At 43.1% G+C, this 27863-nt stretch overlaps 1 protein-coding gene across 1 annotated transcript in view; it reads left to right on the forward strand.

The window, feature by feature from the left end:
* Positions 1-603: 603 nt before the first annotated feature.
* The window catches only part of AKAP10 (A-kinase anchoring protein 10), a 29468-nt gene continuing 2208 nt past the window's right edge, over positions 604-27863 (forward strand). Inside the window, exons 1-14 of the mRNA XM_006265467.4 lie at positions 604-811; positions 11098-11145; positions 13701-13883; positions 14920-15471; positions 17927-18025; positions 18635-18719; positions 19126-19249; positions 20353-20489; positions 21758-21902; positions 22728-22904; positions 25293-25402; positions 26011-26093; positions 26692-26744; positions 27516-27611. Coding sequence (XP_006265529.1) covers positions 619-811; positions 11098-11145; positions 13701-13883; positions 14920-15471; positions 17927-18025; positions 18635-18719; positions 19126-19249; positions 20353-20489; positions 21758-21902; positions 22728-22904; positions 25293-25402; positions 26011-26093; positions 26692-26744; positions 27516-27611 — 2085 coding nt within the window. The 5' untranslated portion in view covers positions 604-618. The remainder of the gene's footprint in view (positions 812-11097; positions 11146-13700; positions 13884-14919; positions 15472-17926; positions 18026-18634; positions 18720-19125; positions 19250-20352; positions 20490-21757; positions 21903-22727; positions 22905-25292; positions 25403-26010; positions 26094-26691; positions 26745-27515; positions 27612-27863) is intronic.

A 27863-nucleotide genomic window follows, 5' to 3' on the forward strand; every position in this document is an offset into this window, starting at 1 on the left:
GGTGTCCTGTGGCCAATGGCTGACTTGTGACACAGTGACACGGTTATGATGTCATAACAGGTGACATTGTTCCTTATGACGCTGAGGCGGGTGCTCTGCTCTCATTTCCTGTCACGCTCTGCCTGGCGTATCGGCCCACGGCGTCTTCAGCCCTGGCTGCACCCTTCTGCTGCGCTATGGAGACGCGGAGGGCGGCTTGCTCTGAGGCGCATCGCTGAGGCAAAGTGGGTGGTCTTAGCTGGCAGTCACCCTCGAGCCCCCGGATGTGTCCAAGCCACTCCTTGCCACAGCATTCTCCCACAGTCACGTTCAAAAGGCTGAGTTAGTCTTTCAGGGCCAACTCCCACCACAACCATCCTGTATCATTCATGAGGTACAAACTCTCGCCCTTCTCCAATATGGCTGACTGAGCCTCACTCAACCAAGCACCTGCTGCCCTTATTCAAGATGGCTGCCCGGCGGAGCGCAAGTTGGGCTTTTTTTTTTGTTGCCCTTCTCCAAGATGGCTGCCCGGGACCCGGTCCCTTTACCTTTACCTGAAGCCCCTCGCCTGACGCCTCGCCGGCCATCTTGGATGAGGTCAGGCGGCCCAGGTATTGCCGCCGGGCGTTTCCCGGGATGCCCCGCGCGCCCCCACCCCCCCGGAAGAAGGAGGCCTGGCGGTTGTTGACAACATGGCGGCGGCAGGCGGCTCCGCGGCAGGACGAGGAGGGAGAGGAGGCGGCAGGAGGAGGAAGGAGTCTCACTCGTAGGGAGCCCCGCTCGCTGCCCCCCCTGCCCCGCGGCGCCATGTCCTTCTTCAGGCGGAAAGGTAGCCGCGGGGGGGTGATCGGCCTCCCGCTGCCTGCCCCACGCGCGGGGGCTGCTCCTGCCGCCTCGGGGGGCCGCCAGCCCCGTCTCGCCCCCCTCCCCGCGCGCGTCTCCAGGGGCGGGCTGTATCCAGCAGCCTTTGGGAAAGCATTTCCACAAGGCCCTGGTTCTCTGCCAGCCTGCCGTGGCACCCCAGGGTGCTCACACGTCCTTTTTGAGTTGTCCCCAGCCTGCCGTGGCACCCCGGGGCGCTCCCTCGTCCTTTTTGGGTTGTCCCCAGGCTGCCATGGCACCCCGGGTTGCTCCCCTGTCCTTTTTGGGTTGTGCCCAGGCTGCCATGGCACCCCGGGGCACCCCCCCGTCCTTTTTGGCTTGTCCCCAGGCTGCCGGGGCACCCCCCCGTCCTTTTTGGCTTGTCCCCAGGCTGCCGGGGCACCCCCCCGTCCTTTTTGGCTTGTCCCCAGGCTGCCGGGGCACCCCCCCGTCCTTTTTGGCTTGTCCCCAGGCTGCCGGGGCACCCCGGGGTGCTCCCCCGTCCTTTTTGGCTTGTCCCTAGGCTGCCGGGGCACCCCGGGGTGCTCCCCTGTCCTTTTCGGCTTGTCCCCAGGGTGCCCCGAGGTCCTTTTCAGGTTGCCCCTAGGCTGCCAGGGTGCTCCGAGGTCCTTACCAGGGTGCTGCCCGGTGTGGGCAGGGTTAGGTGGGTGGACGAGAGTCACGAGGTAAACCAGGAGGTTTCCAGGAGGAATTCGTAGTCTCTAAAGCATTGGTTCTGGCCTGCGGTGGTCCTTGTGGGACCTTTGCAACAGAGGCATCGCTTTACTCTTTTTTTTTTCTTTTCTTTTTGTCCTGTAATCAAAAAAAAAAACAAGTGAAAACAAAAGGCTGGCGTTTTCTTAGATGCGCCGGGAGTCTTATCAGGGGGCTGCCAGGAGTCTCAAAGCGTTGAGCAGCGCTGGCCTAAGAGCTTCGGGATGGTTAACAACTGCATGTTGTATGCAACTCGTTTTCTTGCTGGTTAGATAAGTGCAAATGACGTTTTTTGCATGACTCCACCTAATCCTGCGAGCATTCCCCTTCAATCGGCCAAATGAAGGTAATAGATAAAGTTAGTACTGTCATGGCGTAGTAAAACACTTTTTTGTTAAGGGTGTGGTAGTGGTAGCCACAATCAAGACCTTATTGTACTAAGAGCTATGCAAAAGTGCAGGCGGTGCTTGCCTGAAATACATTTTTAATTAATTTTTTCCACTGTATTTATAGAAATTGCATAGCATAAAAAAAAAAATGTTACCTCATTAGCTTTTTGGTACAATGAGTACAATTAATTATAGAGTCGTTTGGAAGCTGGTCACCATGTGCTTGTGCAAAGATTCAAGGAAATGCATATTAACTTCTGAATAGCTGCATGCAGCTCCAGAGCCGCAGGTTGGCCACCCTGGTTTCGATTCTGTGGCTGAATTGGCATGAAGTGGTCCCCTGAAGCACGGTGGCCTTACATAACAAGGTGCTGAATTCTTCAGTTCATAGTCTGCTCCTGGAAAAGTCGTGTCAGCCAAGAAATGAAAGTAAACGGTGTGAGTTACAGAAGAATGAAGTTAAGAAACACCCACAAATTTTGATTAGGAGTGCAAACAAAAAGTAGCGAAATTTGAAATACGTGGCAGATATTCTGGGCTAGGCACTGAAGAACTGTTCTCCTGTATTTATCACTTGTAAATGCTAGTAAATATGCTTTATCTGCCATCAGAAATCTTAGAAATGAAGATACTTAAATGTTTTTCCCATGCCGGTAGTGTTGAGCACTAAAGCATGAATCCAGAAAGTGTCACAAGCTTTCAAGTCCTTCTGGGACCTTTCTTAGGTACTTCGTAGACTTGTTCCCATTCATCTACTTCTCAAATCAGGGTACTAGACAATACTTGAATGTTGCAGTGTCCCATGTTTCAGTCTTCTGGTTTGAAGTTGATGACACTACTTCCCATGTCTGATCTGGAAAAGTTATATAAAACAATTGCAAAAAAAAGGCATGTCATATAAATGGCAAACAACTGGAATGTAAAGAATACAGTTGGGTAAATATGTAAAAGAAATACTAAAAAAACAAACAAACAAGGTTTTAGAGCCAAATATTTTTTCCCCCTTCAAGTAGTTTTTTGTGTGTGTAGTAGTTACAGTACATTTCCCTGTTCTTTTGAAAGTAAAACACTCCTGTTACTTCCTGGAATATGAATCATTCTATGCAGCCTGTAGTGTAACAAACCTTTAATTGCACAGGACAGGCTTTTGATGGGAATCACTTCCATATTTGAAGCTGTAATCCAAATGATTTTGATGCTTTTTAGATGCTGTGAAAATCAATCCTGACCATCTGTGTTATGGTAGTTTTACTAAAACTACCAATCTTTCAATAACTTATACAACAGTTAAGTAGCTGTTTTGAGGTTCTTGTAAAGCACCTTTTTATTACTGGGAAATGAAATCCAAACCATGTGTTTTGGGAAGTGAGGAGACTGTAAGTTTAGATAGCTTCTATTATCTGGGCTTCTGGTTTCACCTGAGACAACAACACTCGATCTTGTAAGTTTTCACAGCTGCTATAGCAGTACTGAAACATTCCCTTTATCTTGGGGAATAAATGCAGTAAAAATAGCTTTAACCCCTGCTCTTAATGACAGATGTTCCAGAGACTTATGAAGCCCGTGAAGGGATGTGCAGGTGCCATAGATTTATAGTGCTGAATAGCCCTATAGAATGTAATAAAGCCAGCGATGAGCTAATGGTCAGGTACAGAAGATTCTTCAACCCTGTATATTTTGGTGTTTTGGGAACTTTTATTAAATGAACTCTGTTTAATCTGGGAGAGGGAACTTTGGCACAAAAGCAAGTGAAATCCAAGAAAAACAAATACAGAGATTTCTATATGAAGGAATAGCTGGATATAAAATAGAGAGGGGCTGCATGAGAATATTCTGACTAACGAATCTGGGGTTATTGCATATGGCAGTTGTAGAGGAAATGAAGTGTGTTATTGTGGCACTTTTTTGTTGGGGGTTAGGCGGGAGAGGGATGTGAACTGTGTTCCAGATCGTATTAATAGGAATAGCCTTTAGCGTGAGGAAGGTAGTTGTCCTGTTCTTATGGGAACTATTTAGGCCCCAGAGAGCTGCTTGGGTCCTGCCTTTCAGAAAAGCCAGATGAGTTGGTGTTGTCACAATAAATAATAGGACTTAATGAAAGCCTTAACCCTCTTACATTTAAAAAAGCATTAGTTAAGTGCACAAAATGCTACAGCTGTGTTTGTGGAGACTGTTGGGAAAGGGTAAGAAAAACTTATCTTCAAATGTTTAGAGAGATCCCCTGAATAGGGAAATAATCTACTAACTAGCAAGTTGATGAGCTTCTTCTAAAGTAAGAAGCTAGGGAACTACAGAGAGGATGGTAAAAAAGAACTTAAACTGAACGATAGGCAATCACAGACAGTCATAGAAGGTTATGCAGTTCCCCAAGGTCAGACTACAAGCTCATCTATTGCAGATAGCTTTGAAATAATGTAAGCAGCCCTGCCATAATGCAAGAAGAAGAGCTAATTGAACTAAGCATCACATAATTGTGTGCATACGTACAAAAGCAACAGATGCTCAGAGCAGCTCAGACTTTTTCATCCTTCTGAACAAACCACTTAAACCAATTTATATTACAATGGTTAGACCTCATGTGGTAGGCTTCAGGTAAGCTGGCTGTGTTAGTCCCCTGAAAAGGAAGGCGCTAGTGGAAATTTTGACAAACGTTTAGCTCTAATATACTTAGTTATCGTTCATGTTCAGAATCGGCTTCATGCACATGAAATGACGTCTTCCTTGGCTCAAGCCAATGTGGAGGTAAAACTCCTACGGTGAAATGTTACTCCTTTAAAAGGTAGCCTAGTTCCTGGTCTTGTTATTCCTTTATCTATAACTGGTGCTTTGTAAATGCGTTATTTTAGGCTGACAGTGACATAGGAATACTTCTGCATCAAATATCACAAGCAGAGGTGGCAATGTAAGCTAGCAGTTCATGTTTCTGGAAATAAGTTAATAATTAGGTAAAGAGGAAGAGAGTAGTTACTGGTCGGGGGGAGGACAAGACAAGTGACAGTTTTAGTCCAACTCAGTTAGACTTTGGAAAACTATTAAGGGAAGCCATGGGATTCCCATCATTAATTAGTTCAGGTTAGATTTGATGGGTGGAGTATTAAGAACATTTAAGGGAGAAGGAAATGGTGCAACATTGATGCAGCATAAGAAACTATTTATCCTCAGCAGCTCAGGTAATATCCCAAGTATGCACTGTTTTGTCTTGGCTGCTTTTTCTCTGGACAGTAGTGTTCAGTCCCTCTGCTCGAACCTGGTCATCCTAAATATTTTTTTAACATTCCCAATTAAATATAAACGGATAGTTTTGTATACAGCAGCAGATAATTCCAGGTTGCTTAATTGAAGCTTCAACCCCTGTTCCAGAACGAAAGTGCTAACCTGGTATAAAATGCTGAGTTGCTAATTCATGGGGCGGCATCTATACTTCCGATTGAAATGGCTGGCAGAATGATAATGCTGCAGTCACTATTGTGCAGGACAGTTATGTAACTGGAGATTGAAATTCCTCTTAAATATTTAAAATGTTTAAATATGGGGCAAGAGCTTTTTAAAAAACGTGTTAATGTTTTGCAGCGTAAAAAATTTATTTTAAGTAGTTATGATTTGTGTAGGTTGTATTTGGAAGCTTTCCAAGGGCAGTGTTCAATAAGTGACCTATTTGTAGCAATATTTGTTTCCAGCCTGTAGTGGCCTAAGGAGGTTTTGCTGATAGCTCTGTATACTTAAAACTTACCATTCCACATAAAATATTTAACATGTTCTAAATTACATTATTTTCATTCTCTTTGCTTCTATTTTATTTAATTACATCGGACAACTTTGCCATATTGCCCTTACCTTTTTTTTCGTTTTTCAAAAGACAATTTTATAGGCGTGGGTTGTCTAACAATGATGCCTCATTACTATGCTCATATATTGATTGTCATTGCACGTCAGATGTCCAAAACACTGTTCAGACAGTGTGACAGATCTGCTCTCTGCCCCAAACAGCTTAAAACCTAAAGTGTTCCTTATGAATACTTAAATATGATATTTTAATTAATTTACATAGAAGAATGCTAGCTACTCAATTTATTTTTGTCTCTCTAGTTAAGAGTGCCATTTCTACTGGGTGCTCCTAATGTAAAGTCTCAGATGACAGACAGCAACTTCCCAACCTGTCATCCATCATGTGGAAAGCTTGTTGCTTCATAGGCTCATAGATGTAGGGTTGGAAAGGACCTGAGCAGATCATCAAGTCTGACCCCCTGCCCTGAGCAGGACTGAATACTGGACTCATATGACCCCTGGTAAATTTAGGCTCATATGACCCCAGCTAGGTAATTATTTAGCCTCCTCTTAAAGACCTCTAAGGTAGGAGTGAGCACCACTTCCCTTGGAAGCTGGTTGCAGATCCTGGCTGCACTGACTGTAAAGTAGCGCCTCCTGATGTCTAGCCTGAACCTACTCTCAATCAACGTGTGGCCATTATTCCTTGTTACTCTGGGAGGCGCTCGGAGGAACAGGGTCTCACCCATTCCCCTCTGGTCCCCCCTGATAAGTTTATAGACCGCCACTAGATCTCTCTCGGCCTTCTCTTGTGAAGGCTGAGCAGGTTCAGGTCCTGGTCCCATAGCCTCTCCTCATAGAGCCTGCCCTGCTGCCCCCTGATCGTGTTAGTGGCCCTCCTCTGGACCCTCTCAATGCTGTCCACATCCCTCCTGAAGTGCGGTGCCCAGAACTGGATGCAGTACTCCAACTGTGTCCTGACCAGCGTTGCATAGATGCTGAGGATCACCTCCTTGGACCTACTCATGATGCATCTGTGGATACATGACAAGGTGTGATTAGCCTTACTGACCGTGTCCTCACATTGGCGGCCCATGTTCATTTTAGAATCTATAATGACTCCAAGATCTCTTTCTGCCACTGGGCTTTTGAGAAGGGAGTTCCCCAGCCTGTAGGTCTGCTGCTGGTTCTTTCTGCCCAAGTGTAGTACCCTGCGCTTGTCAGTATTGAATCCCATCCTATTCACATTCGCCCACCCCTGTAACCTGTCCAGGTCCAGTTATATCCTGTCCCTCCCTTCTAGCATGCCCACCTTGCCCCAAATCTTGGTGTCATCAGTGAATTTGACCAGGGTGCTTTTCACCCCCTCATCCAAGTCTCTAATAAAGAGATTGAACGGTGCGGGCCTGAGGACCGAGCCAGCCTGGGGGACTCAACTGCCCACATCCCTCCAAGTTGAATATGACCTGTCCACCACCACTCTCTGGGTGCGGCCCGCTAGCCAATTTGAGATCCAGCTGACTGTGTAGGCATCAATGCCACAGTTGCCTTTTTAGTGGGAATGGGGTGGGAGACAGTGTCGAAGGCCTTCCTGAAGTCCAGAAAGACTACATCCACCGTGACACCTGCGTCCAAAGATTTTGTCACCTGATCGTAGAAGTCAGCCAGGTTGAACTGACCAGACCTGCCCCTAATGAACCCATGCTGAGCATCCTCTGCCATGCTGGTCCCTCCCAGATGTGCTCCTGGATAATTTTCTCAAAGAGCTACCCCAGGCCTGAAGTAAGACTAACAGGCCTATAGTTGCCTGGGTCCTCTCCTCCCTTTTTTGAAAATGGGGACCACATTGGCCTTCTTCCAGTCTTCTGGCACCTGGCCAGAGCACCACAAGTGTTTGTAAGGTTGTGCTGGGGCCCTGCAATGACCCCCACCAATTCCCTCAGCACCCTGGGGTGGAGAGCATCTGGATCAGCTGATTTGAACATGTCCAGCCCCTCCAAAAGTTCCCTAACTCGGGTCCTTCCAGACCCTAGGCCTGGCGGAGTTTCTCCTGAGTCCATCCTGAATTCCGGTGGGGGAGAAGTCCTGGTGCCTGTTCTAAGCAGGTGTACTGGTCAAGACCGTAATAAGGCTACAAGAATCAATTGTGCAAATATTTGGGACACTGACAGGCCTGGAAACCTTCCCCCCCCCCAAGAAAAACAATGCTTTATTGGAAGAGGAAGCACATTGGTTCAACCTGGCTCCCCAGCATCTGTATAGATTGTGTGCTTTAGCAGGGCATTTTTGGTGCTTTTTCTAAAGCTGAATTCAATCTGCTATTAGATAAGTGTAAAAAATACAGACATCAGGCAGGCTGGGTCAAACGAATGTGATGCCTTTTCTGGGGCATGTGCTGTGCTTGGTGCAGGGGCACACTGAGCTGGATGTAAAGCACTGTTACTGGTTTTATGGGGGTTTTTTCCATGTCTGTAAGCAGCCTTGGCTATTTAGTTAATGCCTTTTGTAAGATGTTACAGGGCTTGGGTAGTTGTCGCACCTGACATCTCTGCATCCCCAGCATTTGAACACGTTTGCTGTCAGTTTTGGCTAATGGTGCTGTTTGCTGGAAACCAAGTAGTTTGCAGCAATGCAAACAACAGGAAGTACCTGGGGAAGTTGGTGGAGGAAGCTGCCCTATTATGGCATGTGCATATATGGGTTCCTTTTTTTCACATAGAGTTCATCTTTGGAGACGGCCTGCAGTAGCGACGGGGGTGGGGGGCACATACACCAAAGAGATCAGTGGTTGGAGTCAAGGAGAACACTTTGTTTTCTGTAGGAGGAAGTTGATTTAAAAAATGCTTAAATTTCTCGGTGTATGATATGAGCATACCAATAATTCCATACATGGTAGGGTTGTTCTGAGGCTTGGCTAGTATTTTTGAAGTTTGAAGTTCAAAAGGAGTCTTTAGAAACTGAAAGCACAGTATGCAAGCGATTCCAGAAGCATCTTTGCTCAATTATGTTAAATTTTGAGTTTCCAACTCTTAATATCTGTTAACATATCCATTTCTTCAGTTGTTGGTGCAGGCTTAAGTGCTGGTATCTTCACAACTGCTTCATATTGTGATATAAATTACATATTTTTAAAGATTACTCTCTAAAATGATACCTAGTGTCAGATGGTGACAGAGGCAATGGTCTGTTAAGTATTAAAAAATAACCATTTCTAACGTCTGGTAGCAGACTGAGTATTTGGCTACGTCTGCAATCACCAGTCCTAAACCAAGCCTAAATTTTTAAAAGCTGTCCCAAGTATGGATGAATTACATTTGTTCAAGGTAAATGTAGTAAAATTAATTTTGTGTCAAAGTAAAGTTGTTGATGGAATTTTAATTCAAGATATGCTGAGCTTCTAGTATGTGATCGCCCTGCACAAAATGTAGTTCATGCACGTACGTGTGTGCATTTGCATGGGCACAAAGTATTCGGTCTTGGGCAAGCTGGCAGATGCTGTTGCCAATAGCAAGGCTGAAAAGTACTTACAACCTCAGTCACTGGTTAGGAACTATTCTGGGGACAGATGAAACACATCTAACTCAGAGCTTCCCAAAATTAGTTCCCCAAATACCCACCCTTGGCCTTGGGGAAGCTCTTTGGTAAAATGGTGCTGACCCCCCACTTGTTTCTACTCTTACTTCTTGTGATTTTACTTACTTAGCATTAAAACAGGATATGTGTAAGTGAATTTTGCAAAGTTTGCTTACCTAGTTTTGTATGGAATTATGTGTGTCCTCTTCATCTTCATGAAAGTTGGTTCTCTCTGCTGCTTTTCTAAAATTATTCCTTGGCAACTTTATGCAGGAAAACTCTTTATTTGGACTCTTTTCCAGCTTGGATTCAAGAGTTTCTTTATATGGTGCTGGTTTTCTTTTGTTTAAATTAGTTGTGAATGTTCCTCATTATTTCAGATGAATGTTTTGAATAATGAGATGTGATCATCTAGAGTACTGACTGTAGCTGGTCAGCCAGGGGTAATGTGGAGGAGGGTGCAGATGGCAGGACCTAGAATGGGCTCCCGGTTTTAAGAGGAGTTTGGCCTGCCCTTGGTCATTCAGCTGTGTGCTGTTTCAGGATATACGTGTAATCAACATTATTCGGACCCCTGGCCTTCTTTGGCCCTAACTGCAATGCTAGGTAGACACGAAAATTTAGGAATAAAACAAGACTGGAATAGCTATTAATATCTCATATTAGACCCTACACTTTACAACTAACATAGGCCCTAATGAAAGTGGAAGTTGACAGAAGCAATTTATGTACCCTTTTCTGTTGAGGAAAATGGTAATCTTTGCTCATGTAAGACAGATTTCCATTTTCTAGTATTTACAGTTTTGTTGTTGTTGCATTGGTAAATAGGTAGGCATGTCTCTGTTCCCCTGGAAAAGTAGTAAATTGTCAAAAGGTAAAGCTTTAGGCAAAATGCATTATAATGTTGCGTTAACTATTTTCATTTAGTTGTACTGTATTTTCCCCAAATTAGTAATCTGTTTTCTCTGTGCTGCTTTGATGTGGGAATTAGCTGCCCTCTTGGTGTGCAGCCTTGGTAGTTCATCTTCCAGTGTACCTTTGATGATCATGGACTAACTTATAATTTCCCCATCCATTCTCTTGCTGTACTGCTTCAGTCCTTAGGTCTTGTTCCATGGTGTTCCTTATATTTAGAATATCTTCCTTTACAAGCTTTCTAAAAAAAGTCCCCTTTTTTCCCACCAAGCCTTTCAGCTGTTTTCTCACCAGAAAATCTGTGTTGCTTCAAGAGCAGTTAGCTCCGGTATTTTAGCACTATTGCTTCTATAGCTCTGAATGCTGTGTAAATTCAAGAGATGTGGAGCCAGTCCCTGATGTCTGTATAGCACTGGGCACTCTAGTAGTGTCCTGTCCATGTAATGATGTAGGGATGTAATTTTTCCAAAGCCACATGCATCCAGCTCATCCTTTTAATTAATTGCTTTACATTCAGAATTTATTTTAAACAAGAAAATGGAGAGAACAAGGTGACCTACAAGATGCGCCATGTACAAAATGCATCTTTCAGGACGTTGTAATATAAACACTCTAGTTTTGTAACGTTTTAATCCTTTAAGAATTTTGTGTGCCACCTTGGGTGTCAGGTTTGGCATCAAATCTTGAAACTCCTAATCAGTTACTGGATACATGTATGTGGATTTGAAAACAGCAAATATTTTAAAACAAAAAGATTATTTACTTCTTCCATTATCTGCTTAGACCCAAGGTTTGGGATTTTGTTGTTATTTTTAAGCAGTTTATGCTGTTACATGTGCTAGAAATAGCTTTTTTTCCTTTAACACCTTCCTTAACACCTTTCTTCATATTTTTGCAGTGAAAGGCAGAGAACAAGAGAAGACCTCAGATGTGAAGGCAATTAAAAGTAAGATTAAGATTTACTTCCTCTGTAAAGTTCAGGTTCATAACACTGGCTGCCATATACATGTATTTTTATCCAGCTGTTAATTTCCCTGCAATTGAACAGGACAGTGTCTTGGCCAGGGGTGGATGGAAGAAGTAAATCTGTCTCCAAGAAGCCTAAATAAATTTGAAGACTAATCTTCCCTGATCATCTTATCAGATCTGGAAGTAGGGAAGCTTATTCAATTCTTTTTCAGCCCTGGGCTTTTTTCAAAATGTTTGTAACATTCAGTATATCCAATCACTTGGCAAACAGTGATTATTCCTTATCTACAGCAAATTGCTTTCTGTGGTTCCTTAGGTGCCTTTGGTGGTATGCTATTTATTTCACAGTTTTGATAATGTGGCTTTGGATTGCATGACTGACATAACAGGAAACCAGGGTCAGATCTAGTTTATGTTGGCATAAATATGCAGTAACTTAATTTGAATATGAAGCCCTGAATCATGTTCAGAATGAATGGCAACCCTAATGTTATATAGCACAGGGACTTAGTAGTAATTACTGTTGGGGGAAAAAAATCTTGAATGCAGGTAACAATCAGCATAGCATATTAAATAATGGGAACAGACCCTCTGAGCTGTCCGTTGTCTAAACTGTACATGTATCAATTTCCTTTCAGTAAGGCCACAGTCATTCGGGTGCTTTTATGTGCTTCAGGTATAATTTTATTTTAGTACTTTACATGAAGTACTGAATTGTCTCTTTGAAGCAGTATAGGAAATAGAGTCAACCTACCCAAGCTCGTTGGAGGCCCTGTGATCACTGCTCGGGAGAATTTGGCAATTAGCTAAGGAAAAGCTAGAGTTAGCTATGATGGAAATAAAATTAAAACTTTACATACTATTCAGTTGATTACAAAACAAGCTGCTCATAGTGAACAAAGTGGAAGCATCTTCCTAGTCTGGCAGAGCCCTCTTCAGTGAACTGCACTAATCTTTGAGATTAGAGTTTTCATGCTATGTACAGATTGCAAAGTAGATGCCTCCTCCTTGGAGTTGATTGAACGTATCACCTTATCCCACTGTGCGTATTAAGATTAAACTTGTGTCTCATTTGGAAAGATGCATCATATGGGTGTCTCCTGTTCTGCAAATAATCCACCATTGCTGTCATCCGCTAAGCAACTGGCTGCTTTCTGCAGGCTTGGGAAAATATGCATTTCTATTCCAGCGGGCGTTACATACCAAGGACTTCTTGGAGGGTAGCCTGCAGAATTTCTGCACCATATATTTTAGCATGAGGAAAATATTCAAGCATCTTTCAAATTCTCTATCCTTAGTGACAGCTTGTCGGAAACAGGGCTGCAGTGATATTTATCCAGGCATACATATTCAAACAAGTGGAGGTAAACTGTTTTTATCCAGAGCTGTAGTATGTTATTTGTGTAGCTTGGCTTTGTAAAAGTAACCCGATAAGTGTAGATAAAAGTACAGGTGGTGGGTTAGGGGGAGGGACCCCATGAGTCTTCCCAGACGGATAGAAAACAGCGTTGAGGTGCTTATTGCTGAGACATGTGGGGGCCAAATTCTGTTACCTTCTTGCCTGGGTGTGCCCTAAGATATGGGAAAGATAAAGCTGTAAAGCTATTAAAACAAGCTTTTTTGACACATCAGTAAAATGAATTGGTAGGAATTGGCTCCCTGAGGTGGTAATGAGCTTGGATAAATGATTTTCTATTCTCCACCAGGGTCTGGAGGTGAAAGGCCATCTAGACTGGCATCCTAGTTAAATTTATTATCTCCAAAGTCTGCAGAACTGTTTGAGTGTGTGTGTTCTCTATAGCCATTCAACAGTAAGACGCTTAGGCCTGTGAAAGAAATGCATGCTTGTGATAGGAACCTGACTTTTGTCTTATTTCTGCTCAGATTCAGGCAGCCAACATGAACATTGTTCTGAAAAGGACTACAGCAGTTTTTGAAACTAATACTTACATTTTGCATATCATTTTCTTTGTTTGTTGCTGCTTACTGTACTCTCCAGCAGCAATCAAAGATAAAGAATTTTGGAAAAGTTAAATATTCTTGTTAAAGTTCATAGACGATTCATAGTGTTGGCAGTCTTGCCATGTTAAAAGCTTTCACAAGGAGGAAGAGAAATAGATCTGCACATCTTGAATGACGTAGCTGATGTCACTGTATTGTCACATTCTTGGAAAAACCTAAGACAAGTGTGGCAGCACTTGTAAATGAACAGGGCAGATTTGGGGAATTGCTATTCCTTACATGAACTTCAATTTGGAGTCTTTGGCTTATCTGTGAACAAGTATGGATGGGGAAGGCAGGTTCTCCTATACTCAGACTTAAGGGATCTTATTAATGTGGAGAAGCCCTCTTATTTCTGGCATGTTTACTGTAGCCAAACAAAGCAAGTACTGCCATGAAGCAATAACATGGTGCTTTCATATGAAGGATAGAGTTGAACAAAGTTTCCAAGTTCTCTGATATTTAGCATGCAGCGCTGCACAGAAAAGGTCATATTTTCCCTTTTTTTAATCGGTCTTGTCTTGATTCCAGCTGCAATACCAGTACATTCCCCTCAGAGAAACACTAGAAACCATGCCTTGCTGGAGGCTGCCGGACCAAGCCATGTGGCGATCAATGCCATCTCCGCCAACATGGACTCTTTTTCTAGCAGTCGGACAGCTGCCCTTAAGAAGCAGCCGAGTCACATGGAGGCTGCTCATTTTGGAGACTTAGGTAAGATTTCTGCTCTTGGTTATTACAGTCAGTCGTGCCTTCTGCATATTCTATACGTAGCATCTCTGCAGTCCACTACCACTAGGTTATTTTGAGCTTAGTATGTTTTACACTTGAGGCTTGGAGCTTGCAGCTCGCCGGCCATGAATCTGTAGTAGAGGCCACTGCAGCAACATCAGAGCAGCTGGCTTTGCAAGGCACCCATTGTAAAAATGTCTTGTTTGTTTTAACCTAAAACTAGCCCAGAAGAATAATCTTGGAGAGTGCTTACTAACCTCTTTGAAGCAAGCTGTTTATATGCAGCAGGCAAAACGTGGTGAGATTTGCCCAGCAAGTCAAGAGAATGCTTACCAATATCTCACCAGCTAGATGCATTTGGAAGTAAAATAACCACCGCCAAAAAACAAGGGATTTTTCTGTTCGGTTTCCTCATTGCGCTAGGCATGTTCAGCAAGCATCCTGTTAGCTCTTGTGATGCTGCTAAATGTACTGCCCATTATATACCGGTTGTGCTAATGAATGATGGCGCAGCATGTGAACAGAGGCACATTCAGTCTGAAGTATTGTCCGTAGATTCCCTAAGGACTTGTACACGCAGGCTGGGTTTTGTTGGGGAAAGTAAAGGTGATGGGTAGAGTGGCTCTGTCAGTTTGCAGTGCGTGCAAGCATAGGATGTGGGTTGTGGGAAGTGGAGCAAACCGCAGCGTGGGCAGATCGGCTTTCCCTTCTACCTCACATGATCTCTCAACCCCTTGCTGCATGCCTGGGATTACTTACGTAAGGCCTCTTTGGGCACAGGTCCTTGGTACGCTGGTGGAACAGTCAGATGTTTGTCCATCTAAGAATAGGGTCAGGTAGAAAATGCTTTTAAAGTGGTACAACACTCTGCTTTCTATTTGCTGGTTGGTAGGGGAGGCTTTTTCCCTCAAACTTTTATGTGGGGCCTCAGAAGCCCTGTCTCTGCTAGTGCATTTTGATTAGGTACCAGAACGGCAGTTTTATAATGCTCTAATTTCTTTTGATGTGTTTTCTTTAGGGCGATCGTGTCTGAATTATCAGGCTCAAGAGACCAAATCAAGCCTTTCAAAGACTCTTGAACAAGTCTTGCAAGATAGTGTTGCTCTCCCTTATTTTATCCAGTTTATGGAACTGCGTAGAATGGAACATTTGGTTAAATTCTGGCTAGAGGCTGAAAGCTTTCACTCCACATCATGGTCCCGCATCAGAGCACATAGCTTGAACACCATCAAACAGAGTTCGCTGGCAGAGCCAGTGTCTCCCTCTAAACAGCTGGAAGCCACGGTATCTTCTCCAACTGATTTGCTTGATGAAAGATTGGAGGATTCTGGCACAGTCCATCTGCTCCTGAGCAAAAGAGTGGCAACAACCAAGAATGATAGAACTAGCAACGTTCAGAACCACTTGCTTTCAAGCCAGCATAGTGACAGTGCCGGTGTCCTTCATTTCGGAAAATCTGAGGCAGGGACCCACTTTCTTCCAGCTGAACAAGAGCCTTCCAAGCTTACAGTATCAAACAGAAACAGCCCCTCTTCTGCACTAAAAGACTTGTCAGGAAAACTAATGAAAAGTAAGTGTGTCACTTAATCTCGTGCATGCTCAGTTCCTCAGTCACGTGCGCTCAAGCAGAGGGTGAGTAAACCTGTAGGAACGACACAAAATATTCTAAATGTCTTTCGTGTACTTTGCCAACACACATTTCACCTTGCTTAAAGAAAACGGCTAACTCATTGCCAATTTAATAACTTGTCACATTAGCAGAGAAGAAGGATACTACATACTCCTTAATCAAAGTTTCAGATTCTTGAACTAGATTCATTAATTCAGATTCGTAATGACCAAGTTGTGGATTTTCTAGTCTTGCTTGCTCTGCTTCCTACAAAAGCAACTCGCCCAAGGAGATGGCATAAATTGGAGGGTGGATCAGTCTTAAGGTTAAGAGATCTGGCTTGTAGATTCATGGGTGGCTTGGGTATTCATGGACTTGTGTGCCTTCCATTGATGGGGGAGGGAGCGGCTGGCCATGTGTTTGGAGAGGAAACTAAAGGGTCCTTATAACGAACACAAATCGCTTTAAGAAACAGCATTTCTTGAAAGTACAAGAGGATGCCCTCACTGGTGGGCTTGGAAACCATTGTGATGAAAAGAGAGTGGATTCTTGCAGGTCTGTTCAGCTGTTCCACCTTTAGAATATAGTCTCGGTAGCAAGAATTGAAAAAAATGTATGTTTTTGAAAACAGGAACTTTTAAGATGCCGCATAGGTGAGCATTTACATTAAATGACTTGCATCTTTGGAATAAGCCAGGCTCTTCAAAAAAATCTGTGTATTTACATATTATGCTGTCAAACAGACTCCAACACCATTGCATCCTGACATCAGCTAGAGTCCCTGTTCCTACCCGGGTAGTCTTTGAAATGAAGCAGTCGTTGCAGTGGTAGCCCAGCTGTACATTGCATGGGGGCATGTGGGAGGTGTTGGGGTGAGAGACTCCATACCCATGGTTGTATGCACCAATATCATTAGGCTCCTTTTCTCATCTTCTCTGAGAGAAATACTGGATTTTACATGATACTTGCTTCTGCCCTTTCTCATGTAGTTAAGCTGGAAGGGCTTTGGGGCTTGGGAGCATTTCTCAGATATCTCTACAGCATCTAAAATATTACTATGTTCATCCTGATTGAGGCCTCTAGTTGCTGTTGGAACAAAAAATTGCAGGAACTGAACCTTTTTTAAAGCAGCCTAGAGGGCCTCAGGCATAATGACAAAAACATCAGGCAATGTTCAAGATTGGTAGAAAACCCAAAGTATTGTTATGGGGTTCTTTTGACCTCTTGCTAAATGGAAGTGTAAAAACTAGTTAAAAGGTCGTTGTATGTAAATATTTTCATTACAATTAAAAATATATTTCTCTTTTGTACAACGGGAAGAACTGTTATTGTACTTGAAGCTTGTACATAGCACCAGTCTCAGAACAGCAAGAACATGTAAAATGGTCCGTTCACCCCAATTTATATTTTGGAATAATTTCCAGTTGCCAATAGAAAGGCGTGTCAAAAAAAGTAAACTAAGTTCAGTGCTGCTTTCTCGCAAATGCTCTACCAAATTCATTTGATCTGGGGAAACTGGATTTATATTTAAATTCCCTGGAGTTAAATGAAAGTATACGTTTATGGTTATGTATTTAATAACAAAACTGTTTTTCCTGCAGTGCACCTCAGTGAAATAGAAGGTTGTAAAATAGATCTACGGCTGTTTGTATTATTCAAACTGAGTAATTAGTCTAGTTTTAATTGGTTATATTTATGGGTTCTTTGCCTCCATTTTTGAATAATAGAAATAGACTTTTTAAGCAAGCTGTGTCTCTGAGGCTAAAAGCAAATGCACTTTGTATTAGTAGTGCCAAGCTAAAGAGAAATGTCTGACATTGCATGGCTTGGTAATGAAACTTTTTTTTTTGACTATTTTCTTTCAGAGGTGGTATTCTGTAATGTTTTCATTATTTCAGTAAGTTTCCCTTTCTATACGAGTTTGGGGCAACAGCACTGATGAAAAACGGAAGATGAATGTATTGATCTTTTTACTAGAGAACCTCCATTAAAAATGCTAAAATGCCACAGTAATGCAGCAGCTTTCTGCCCTGCTGTCCTGAGGGCCAGAACTTGGGAGTTTTCTTGGGATTCTTACTTCTGAAGCATGCATATGAGGTACTGGCGTGCCATTGTTGCAGTGTTGTTGGCCTGTCTGATAGGTATTGAGGGTTGTATATCTATTTTGTTCTGTCAGTTGATCCCCAAAATATTCCTTCTGGTGGCCTGGAGCATGATGTGATCTGGGCAGAGCCAGGGTTGTTTATGATGAAAATTGATATTAGGAGGGTGAAATAGTGAATGAAGTGCGGAGGAAAGATGAGAGGACTGATGGATACTCTTAAATTGGGTTCTTGCTGTTCTGAAAAGCAAATGCTTGCCTTTTTTTCCCCTCTATATCAATAAATTTAAAGCTCAATGTGTTTCCTCCCTTTAGGTATAGAACGGGACGCAGTTAATACTTTTACCAAATATATTTCTCCAGATGCTGCTAAACCAATTCCTATTACAGAAGCAATGAGAAATGATATAGTGGGTAAGAACATACCATTTAACATTGAAGATTTGGCTCAACCCCACTGTATTTTAATTTTGCCTTCCCTGCCCCCTTCACTTCAAAGAAAACAACCCAAAAACTAAGCTATTGGTTGTGCCCCAGAACTTTTGTTGTGCCAGCAGAAGTGCTTTTTCTTATAGGTTGATGACATCAGCAATAAAAAGCTGGTAAAATATACTGAAATACCACAGAATCCCTTGATCCTGCTGCTGCTTATTGCTTTAGCATATGAGCATTTCACAAACACGAATGGATTTGCCCTCTTAATGCCATTCTGCACTGCAGAAGTATTATAATCTCCAGTTTACTGGTAGAAAACAGGAATGTGTGCCTCACCATGCCAGGAGTAAAATCTGGAACTGCTGAGTCCCTGTCAGCAAGGTCTTTCTTCTTATTTTATGAACAACTTTAGCGCTATAGTTTTTATAGTGTAATAAAATATACTATCTTATATTTGCACTGTTAGAACTGGCTAATCCCAGTTTGTTTGAACTTGATTTTTTTTTTTTAAATAGATTTATTTCCACTCATGTCTTTCAGCTGAATAAAACCAAATGTATGCTAAATTCAGTCTGGTCTCTTTTATAGCAAAGATTTGTGGGGAAGATGGACAAGTGGATCCTAACTGCTTTGTTACAGCACAGTCAATAGTGTTTAATGCAATGGAACAAGAGTAAGTTGATTTCATGGTTTGGTTTCGTTATGTGTGTTCTTGGGCTAAAAGCACTTCCATAAAGATAAGGATGTATACCTCCATATGTGCAGACATTAGGGACAGATTTTAACTATGCCAAGTCATTTGCCTGGTGCCCTTAGACTTGAAACAGTCTGTCTCCACGCAAAAAAACACCTCCTCTCCTGCTCAGTACATTCTCACGATTGTTTCGGTGAGGGATTTTACTAAATGCCACACCTAGAAACTTAGCCTCTTTCAATTCTTACCGATATCATGCACTCACCTGCTTTCTGTCTGCTCAATTTATAAGAGGTTTGAGGGCAAGGATCAGATTTTATTTATGAAGTGTCGTGTCTGCTTTTGGTTCCTGATAGTTGATCGTTATTATTCTGTTCACGCGCAGGCACTTTAGTGAATTCTTGCGAAGTCACCACTTCTGTAAATACCAGATTGAGGTGCTGACCAGTGGGACTGTTTACCTGGCTGACATACTCTTCTGTGAATCAGCACTGTTCTATTTCTCAGAGGTATGGTACAGTAAAGCCACGCATGTTATAAAAGCTGGAACAGAGAGCTGTGCATACTAGAAAACACTGATGAGTGTTCTGGGGAAAACTGCAGTAAACCGCTTCCTGTCCATCTGTGCAGTTGTTGCAGACCTGCTCACTTTTGTTATGGATTTTAGACTAAGCCTTCACACATTTCTTCTCCAAGTTAAAGTAATCCATTGTAGCAATGTCTCTTTGCTTTGAAGCAAGGCTTTGCCTGCAATAATTTATTCTCTTGCCACATAAGGTGCTAGTAGTCTCAGTATCAATAAAGCACTTTGAGAGCCTGGAAGTACCAAGAATTTTTATAACAGAGTGAGACCATTATCTCCTTAATTAAGCTGTTAATGGGAAGAATAGTTTGTTGTCTGGGCTTTTAGCCGTTTAATTATTTTGCCCAGTAAAGCATTGACTAGATGCCTGAGGCAGGTTGCTGGTCTTGGTCATTGTGGGTGTCAAGTCCAAAGCCTCTAGGTTCATATGAGGATAACGTCAGACCAAAATGTGGCAGGGTGAACATGTGAATCTGGAGTGCTTTCAGAGTGGCACTGCCTGCTAGGCTTGGGGAATGCAGCATGCCAACAGGGCAAAACTGCCTGAATAGGGTAGTGAGCGGTACAGGCGACATGGGCTCATATCTTGGAGCAGCAGGGTAGGATGCCTGGATGCCATGCTGTGTTCAGTGTTCTGTTGAGATACGTTATACACAGTGTAAGATGATTTTCTGTGTTCCTCTGTCTTTTTTAGTCTGACACAGGTATTTGTAATCAACTAAGAATCATCTGTGAGCCAAACAGTGAAGTGTGTTTGCCTGTTCTTTTGTTAATGATTTCTGCTTTGTGTTTTTAATTGACATATGTAGACAGACTTAATCCCTGCTTTGTATAACAATACATCTGAGCGTCCAGAAGCCTACATGGCATCTGCCCTGATAACAGTTGTATATGCATGAATTATGTTTTAAATAAAAGTGAATTTGAAAAGGGAGCAGGTCTCCTGTGTTCCCCTTCTACTTCTTGGCTAAAGTCTCTGCTTTAATTTTCCTGTAAAGGTTATTTCATATTTCTTAATTTCCCTTCTAGTACATGGAGAAGGAAGATGCAGTTAATATATTACAGTTCTGGTTGGCAGCAGATAACTTCCAGTCTCAGCTTGCTGCCAAAAAGGGCCAGTATGATGGTCAGGAGGCACAGAACGATGCCATGATCTTATATGACAAGTGAGTCGTTCTCCTGGTTGTTTGCTTCCACAACCCTGTTCTGATTAATCCTGCGCTTGCATGCGTCACCCCGCATACAAGGATCCATTTCCAAGTACATCTAGCATTCTTGGATGCTTGGTGTAGAAAGGGTGAGACATGCATGCTTGGAAAGCCTGTTTTTTGAGAAGACCTCCGAAGTGTGTGCTTAGTGAAACTGAGCATAAGGAATGAAAAAGGTCATGCAAAAAAAGCTTTTGAGAAACGTTTTCAGTTGTTCTTCTCATTACATAAGAATAGTCATTCTTGTCTGTCTCATTTTTGCTGAAGGACTCTCTGGGTGCTTGTCGAAACTGTGACCTTACAATATCTGAAGTGCTGGGCAGTGGGAGGGGAAGGATTTGTTAGTCATGCATTTGTTCTGTATTTTGAAAGGGGTAAAAGGGGGTTCAGATATACTGGTGAAAGAGAAACTCTTTAATAACGATTCAGACACCCTCCCTCTTTCAGCAGAAGGCTGAGAGAGCTTCCCACTAATCTTCCTAGGAGTCCTCCAGGAAAACGGGTAGGACAAAATTTATTTCTGCTATTTCAAAAGATTTTCCAAGAAGACTTATTTCTTTAAAAAAAAAAAAAAGAAGAAGAAAGAAAGAAAGAAAGAAAAAGGGGGAAAAATAAACTTCTTGGATGTAATAAAGAAGCAAAACCAGGCCCCAGCCATATAACCTATCTGCTTCCCTTTTGCATGTTGCTTTTAACTATGTAATTACCTAACTGAATAAAAATAATCAAAGGTGCTTTTGAAGAGGCTTGTTTTAAAGGCGTTACCCCTGACCCCAAGCTGTGCTGAATTTATTTCCTGCTCTGGTGGGGGGCTGATAGCTAGTAAAAGAGGAAACTGTCCTGTACCAATTTCTAATTAACAGTGCCCTCAAAATCCCTGAAATCAGTTGTTTAATGACACAATTAAAATCAAGTAAAAGTTTTTCTTAAGGATTTTGCCTGCCTCCATCTTCTGCTTTATAATACTGTGAATGCCGCACTGCCCATCAGTCATCATATAATGTACTTTATTCCGTTTACTCTTGCATTAGGTGAGGATAAGAACAACTTGTGTCCTTGCTTCAAGGATCTTTTTCCCTAGACTTTTCAGTTGTACATTTTGAAGCCAGCACCATCTAGCGGCCATAACCTGATTTGATCGCGGTCGGTGGAAAGGACAGATTTTGCCTGTCTGAAAAGTCTGGAAACCCTTTTGTGTTGCGTTCTTCCACTCTCCTGTGCTGCAGGTACTTCTCCCTTCAAGCTACGCATCCTCTTGGGTTTGATGACTCTGTGCGATTAGAAATTGAATCCAATATCTGCAGGGAAGGAGGCCCGCTCCCGAACTGTTTTACTACTCCCTTACGGCAGGCCTGGACTACCATGGAGAAGGTGAGAGTACTTTTTCGGAAAACCTTGGAAGCTGAAAGAAGTGCCAGAGTATCAATCATAGATTGCCTTTCCCCTTTTCTAATTTTTGTCTGGTCTTTTAGTTGATCACTTTGGGAGCAAACTGGTTGGTTAGGATTGTTCCTTCAACTTGCTAGAGTGCGTTGTCACTTCTGTTTTTAAGTGGTCAAAGCAAAAAGAAGACTGTCCTGCAAGCTAATGGATTTGATAAACTGTTTCCCTCTGGACATGCTCCTTTCCTTGTTTTGCCTCTGTCCACCTATGCGACGTATAGAAGGTGTCCTGTTCAAACATCAACAGTTGGTCATTAAGAGGTCCTTTTTAATGTCTTGGTAGTTGTGTAGCTGCAGCATATCTGATACTATTCAGCATATCCAAATCCAGTGGATAGTGGTTTGATTTGTTTTTTGGAGCTGCTAAAAATTTATGAGCAATGTAGCAAAAAAGTTTCATCTTACTAGGGTAGAGCCAGACTTTTTGCAAGGGACAAATGCACAACATCTTCAGAGACTGAAACAAGAATTTAATAGTAGAGAGATTTTACATTTAAATCACATTGAAGTATAATGTGAATTTAGAGTAGTGCAGCTGCTATTTCTGAATGAGTTGGGTGGGGGGCACCTTTGGTTCTGTGAGTTAAAGGTCCATGCAAGGACTCATTCTCCTAATAACTTCCATAACCATATAAGCCTTTAGCTTCTAAGTATGGTCAGATGTCCGTTCTCTGTCCTGAGAGTGTCATGCTAGCCATCCAATGAAATCTTCTGCGCCTGTCATCAATAAAAGAAACTCCCTTTGTTTCTCTAGGTTTTTTTACCTGGCTTCTTGTCCAGCAACCTCTATTACAAATACTTGAATGATCTCATCCATTCAGTACGAGGAGATGAATTTGCAGGAGGGAATATTGCACTAACTCTTCAAGGCCCTCATAGCACTCCTGACAATGACTCTCACACAGGTGGCCCTGAAGGCTCTGCCTCCCAGGTAGGGATTTCTTTACTTCCATCCTAATACCAGATGTAGTCAGTATTCTGTTACGATATCAAAACTGGCATGTGTTAAGGGGACATTTTCATGTGGCATAAGTTTCACATTAACATTTGTCTACCCTTTTAAAATCTCTCACAGTAGAAAATGTTGCTTCCACTTTCACATCTTTCTAAAATCAATAAAAGCAATTACTTTAAAAATACAATGCAGTATGTAGAGCTAAACCTAAGCAGTGTTGTGCCATTTTCTAAAATCTACCGCTCATGCATCGCTTTAAGATGGTAGAAAATACATACATGGCTATAGAATAAATTATTCTTGAAGACTGAAGGAACAAACACAGTTAGAAAGCAGTGGGGAACACTTCCTAGCACAATAGTGGTTATAACGTTGTCTTCAGAAACAGCAATTTATTTTCCAACAATCCCAGTTTGCAGCACTGTGCTTTCTCCCAGCCTTCCTTTTCTTACTGTAGCTGTTGGCAAATGCTGACTTCTGTTGCCAACTCTGAATCAGTTGCTATACAGTTAAACAGTGCGAGTTGTGTGTCTTAGGTTGTGTCTGCAATAGGATATTAATCACTGGAATAAAGTTGTTATTTATAGGCATGGGTTAAAAGTGTAGGAATTAAGCAGGGTGTTCAGGGGCAAAGCTATCTTCTAGCACAGCAGGTGTTCCTGGTTTTCTGTCTCTGTAGATCTTGTGCTGCCTTTCTCCAGGTAGGCAGATATGTTGATTGGACTGGTAGGAAAAGATTATGTTCTCTCCTGACTTGGAAAAACAGCTCTGGTGCCTTGCTCTGTCTTGGGAGGAACGTGCTTGTAATGAGCTGCGTCATGTGGTGCTGATAAGTGGACTTGTTCTGTCTCCATTGGGTAAAGCTGAAGATACCGTAGCTTCTGTTGTGAAGTTTAGGGATATAAAGGTCCACTGCTCTTTAGGAGAATATGATCACTGAATAGAGCTAGTTTAATTCTCTTCTTCTCTGAGCCATATAGAGGTGAGTGCAGCTGAATTATTTGGCTGGTTTCTTTGGAGAGTGATTAGGTCTCCCCACTGTGTTCAGTGCTACTTCCATAGGTGAAAGCCTAGTTGTAGCTCAACTTGAGCTTTCCCCTTGTCTTCATTAATGCCACCCCTGGCTTCCCCACCCCAGTGGCGGCATTTCGTATAGGGGTCCAGACCCGGAAGTTGCCGAAGGAACTGTCCTGACTCGCTTCTAACCTGGACTTGTTGCTAACATAGTTTTAGTTCTGTACATGCGGAATTCAAATATCAGACGGGGCAGTATATAGCACTGGACTCCAGGGAAGCAGAAAGTGAGTTCACTGCAGACATTGAAATCAATTTTCGGACAAACCCAGCTAAAAGAGTCCCGGTCTGCCTAACCAAGGCAATTGTATTGATGTTGACTTCATTGCAGATGCTGTCTTGGACAGGGTCTCAAACTAGAAATTGAGTTACCTGCTCTTAATTCTTTGATTTTTGGCATCACTTAGCTTGGGGGGGAGGGGATCAACTCGCTGGCCTGCTGGATCTTCTTTTTTGAAAAGTTTCATTGCCAGATGGGCTAAGCAGAACAACCAGGTGGGCCTTAGCCAGTCTCTGCCATTTAACTTGCTTAAAGAGAGCGTTCAGAAATAAATAAAATGTTGCATTTTGTCGTGTAAATAGTAAAGTAATTATTACAAAGCGGTATGTCTCTAGAAACAGATTTTTTGTGTACCTTTACTTTAAAATACACCAAGCACAGAAACTCTGCGTATTAGCTGATTATGAGGCAGCTGCCACTAAAGCTTCAGTTCTGGTTCAGCATGTTAGTGGGTCAGGGCACGTGTATATTCTCCAGCTGTCACTTAAATCCTTTTTTTCTTGACTTGAATTTATCCAGCCTGGAAAGTAAAAGTGCTGTTTTCTGTACATGGGGGAACGTAATGTGTTTGACTGGAAGCCTGTCTCATTATCTGCGGATAATCCAAATGCTTACCAAGTAGAGGGCAGGAATTAGTTCAGTTGCTAAGAGCTTTGGCGGTAACGAGCTCTGTATCTTCAACGTGGAAATGAGGGTGTGCACACGCACACACAACTACTTAGCTATACTTTAAAAGCATCTTTAAATATACATTTGTTGACACGCACATTGTACGTTTGGCATTTTTTATAATCCGTTCATATAACTGTTCCCCCACCATCCATTTAAAAGCAACGTCAGACTGATGTTAGGCTCCATGTGTTGTGCAGTGGGAGGCTGAGGAATCTGTGTGCCCACTTAGAAATTTTGTCAGGCTCTCTCATAGCGTGTAAAAGAGCTAATATGTCGCATGTGCTAAGTGGCTGTTAGTTCTCTGCATTTGGCACTAATATTTAGAATTTCTGTTGTAGTCCAGTGTCAAAAAGGCTAATGTTAAAATCCTGAAAAATTTTGATGAAGCAATAATTGTAGATGCTGCAAGTCTGGATCCAGAAACTTTGTATCAACGAACATATGCAGGGTAAGGTTCATTGTCTTTATTCTTTCCAGCCTGTTTCACCTCTGTTCCATCCGTGTTGTGTCTTGTGTTAGGCGTGTGTGTAAATAGCTGTAGCGCTGCCGCGTTCCAGTAGAATCGGGTTGAGGAGAAAAGTTAAACTTTTTAGCCAGCCACATAAGGTAACCGAACACTGGATGCGTTGCCCAAAGTCAGCTGGCCTCTTCCTTAAATAGTGCAAGTGGAGTTTGGTCTCTTACCCACTTGAGTGCCACTGCACTGACCTTCGGGGGTGGGAAGTGGACAGGCCCGGCCCAGCTCATTTAAACCAGGAGAGGAGGACAGTTGAGTATCAGTCACGAGGCCTGAAAGCCAGAAGTGGTATGTGCACTGGTTTTGGGACCCCCAGTTGAAGGACCTGTCTTTTTTCCTTTCAAAGTGGATCTCACTGGGTAGTAATTCTGCCAGGGGCTCCTCAGCACTTCCCAGCGAGGTGGAGTATTGAGCGTTGCCAGCTCACAAAATTAGCGGGATCAGCCCGCCGCCTCGTCTCCTTGCTTTGCTAATGAGTAATGTTCTGTATCGCACTTTATGGCTAACCTACCAGTTCTGTCTGCTGCCCCTTACTGCAGGAAAATGACATTTGGGCGAGTCAGTGACCTCGGACAGTTTATCAGAGAGTCTGAACCAGAGCCTGATGTCAAGAAATCAAAAGGTTTTGCTTTTTTCTTCTTCTTTGGTTCTGTAGGTGGCTGGGATCAGAGCTGCTGCTTTTGGCAGCCATAGAGAGGTGCTCAAGGGATCATCCTCTGCAAAGGCAGGAAATCTGGCCTTTCTTCAGACGCATCCTGTTTTCCTGCTCCAGTTAAACTCGCTGGGGAGGGCGGACAGTCTCGGGGGGAGGTGGGTGGTGGATGGAATCTAACAAGGAATGGAAAGCTGTTAAGAGCCGAGCTGATAATGAAATCCCTTGTGGCTATAAACTTAAAATGATAGCAGGCTTTGCTGGCTAGGCTTCCTACCTGGTCCTGCAGTCCTTCTCCTCTGCACTTCTGACTGGATGCTGAGAGAGAGGAATGGGCCTGGCTCTGTGCCTGGAGCATCCTGGCTCCCCTTAAAGCCAGGTTCTCCACATACTCTCCAGGCTGTTCCTCCTCACCCCCCCTCTCGACCTCCCTCTGCCTCAGCATGAGCAGCAGCGAGTCTTCCAGCCACTGGCTCAGAAAAGCAGCAGGGCTCTTTCAGGGACGACAGTTAAAACTGCCTTGCTGAGGTTGGTTGTTTTATTTTGCTTTTTCTTTCTCAACGTCTAGGATCAATGTTCTCACAAGCAATGAAGAAATGGGTGCAAGGAAACACAGATGAGGTAGACTTCATTTTCAAGCCGTTTGTTTGAAGAATCTGAATTTACAGTTCAGGTTATGGATTTGGGAAATTCCACTTCTTCAGTCCTGACTCTTCTCTCTGCATTGCTCTTGTAACTGGAATGTCTGGCCCATCCACTTTCCTGGGTCAAACTGCCCAGTTCAGGAAATCTAATGGGCATTTCCCCCCACACCGCCCCACACACACTTGAATGGTCTGACATTTTGGCATTCCCTGTTGGTTTTGGCAGTGTAATTGGAAATACCAAGTTTGCTGATGGGGGTTTGCTCATCATGGCCACCTCTTAGGGGAAACAGGCTGAAAAGGGATGGGGGGAGCTCAGGTTCCTAGATGACAGAGCAGCAGCATTCATTTTGTAAAGATGGTGGTTGTTGGGTGGTATTGTTCTGTAGTGTCACTGTAAAGTGACTGCAGCAGCCAGGTTAAAAGCTGAATTCCCTGCTACGTTCTGATGTGGCTCCCTACAAAAGTGAATTGCACTGCTGCTGTTGCTGCCAGGAAGTAGTTCATAACCTAACTCTGTTTATCTTAATTCCTGTTGATGCTAGCTGAGGAACTAGGATGGGGAGAAAGGGAGGGCACGGACTCGGAGATTGAGAGAGGGTAAAATTACTCCCATTGAGTAAATGGCGTATGTAAATGGTTCTCTCTCGAGAGCTTTAAAGTACGGCTAGTCTAACACTATGGTTTGGCCTGGGTGACTTCAGCACAACTATTTCATGCTACTTGCCCTGAAAACCTTTTGCCCTAGGCCCAAGAAGAGATGGCTTGGAGGATAGCAAAGATGATAGTCAATGACGTCATGCAGCAGGCACAACATGACCAGCCGTTGGAAAAAGTTACAAAAGTAAGAGCACGGGAACCTCAGCTGTCTTGATTTGCCCGGTGTGGCTTAAGCCAAACAGTAGGAAGAAGCAGCTTTTGCATGCTTTTCTCGGGAGTCTGGTACCTTCACAGTCTCTAAAGAATCTTATTAATTAAAGGGGCTGTCTTGTTTTGTTGCTGGATCAATATTGGAGTGCCTTCGCCCGTCTCAACCTTGCTATTTCAAGTTGACGAATGCTAGAACACTTGCTTAATGTACCAATAAAACTTGTTT

The sequence above is a fragment of the Alligator mississippiensis genome, chromosome 14, assembly GCF_030867095.1.
Source record: "Alligator mississippiensis isolate rAllMis1 chromosome 14, rAllMis1, whole genome shotgun sequence".
NCBI lineage: Eukaryota > Metazoa > Chordata > Crocodylia > Alligatoridae > Alligator > Alligator mississippiensis.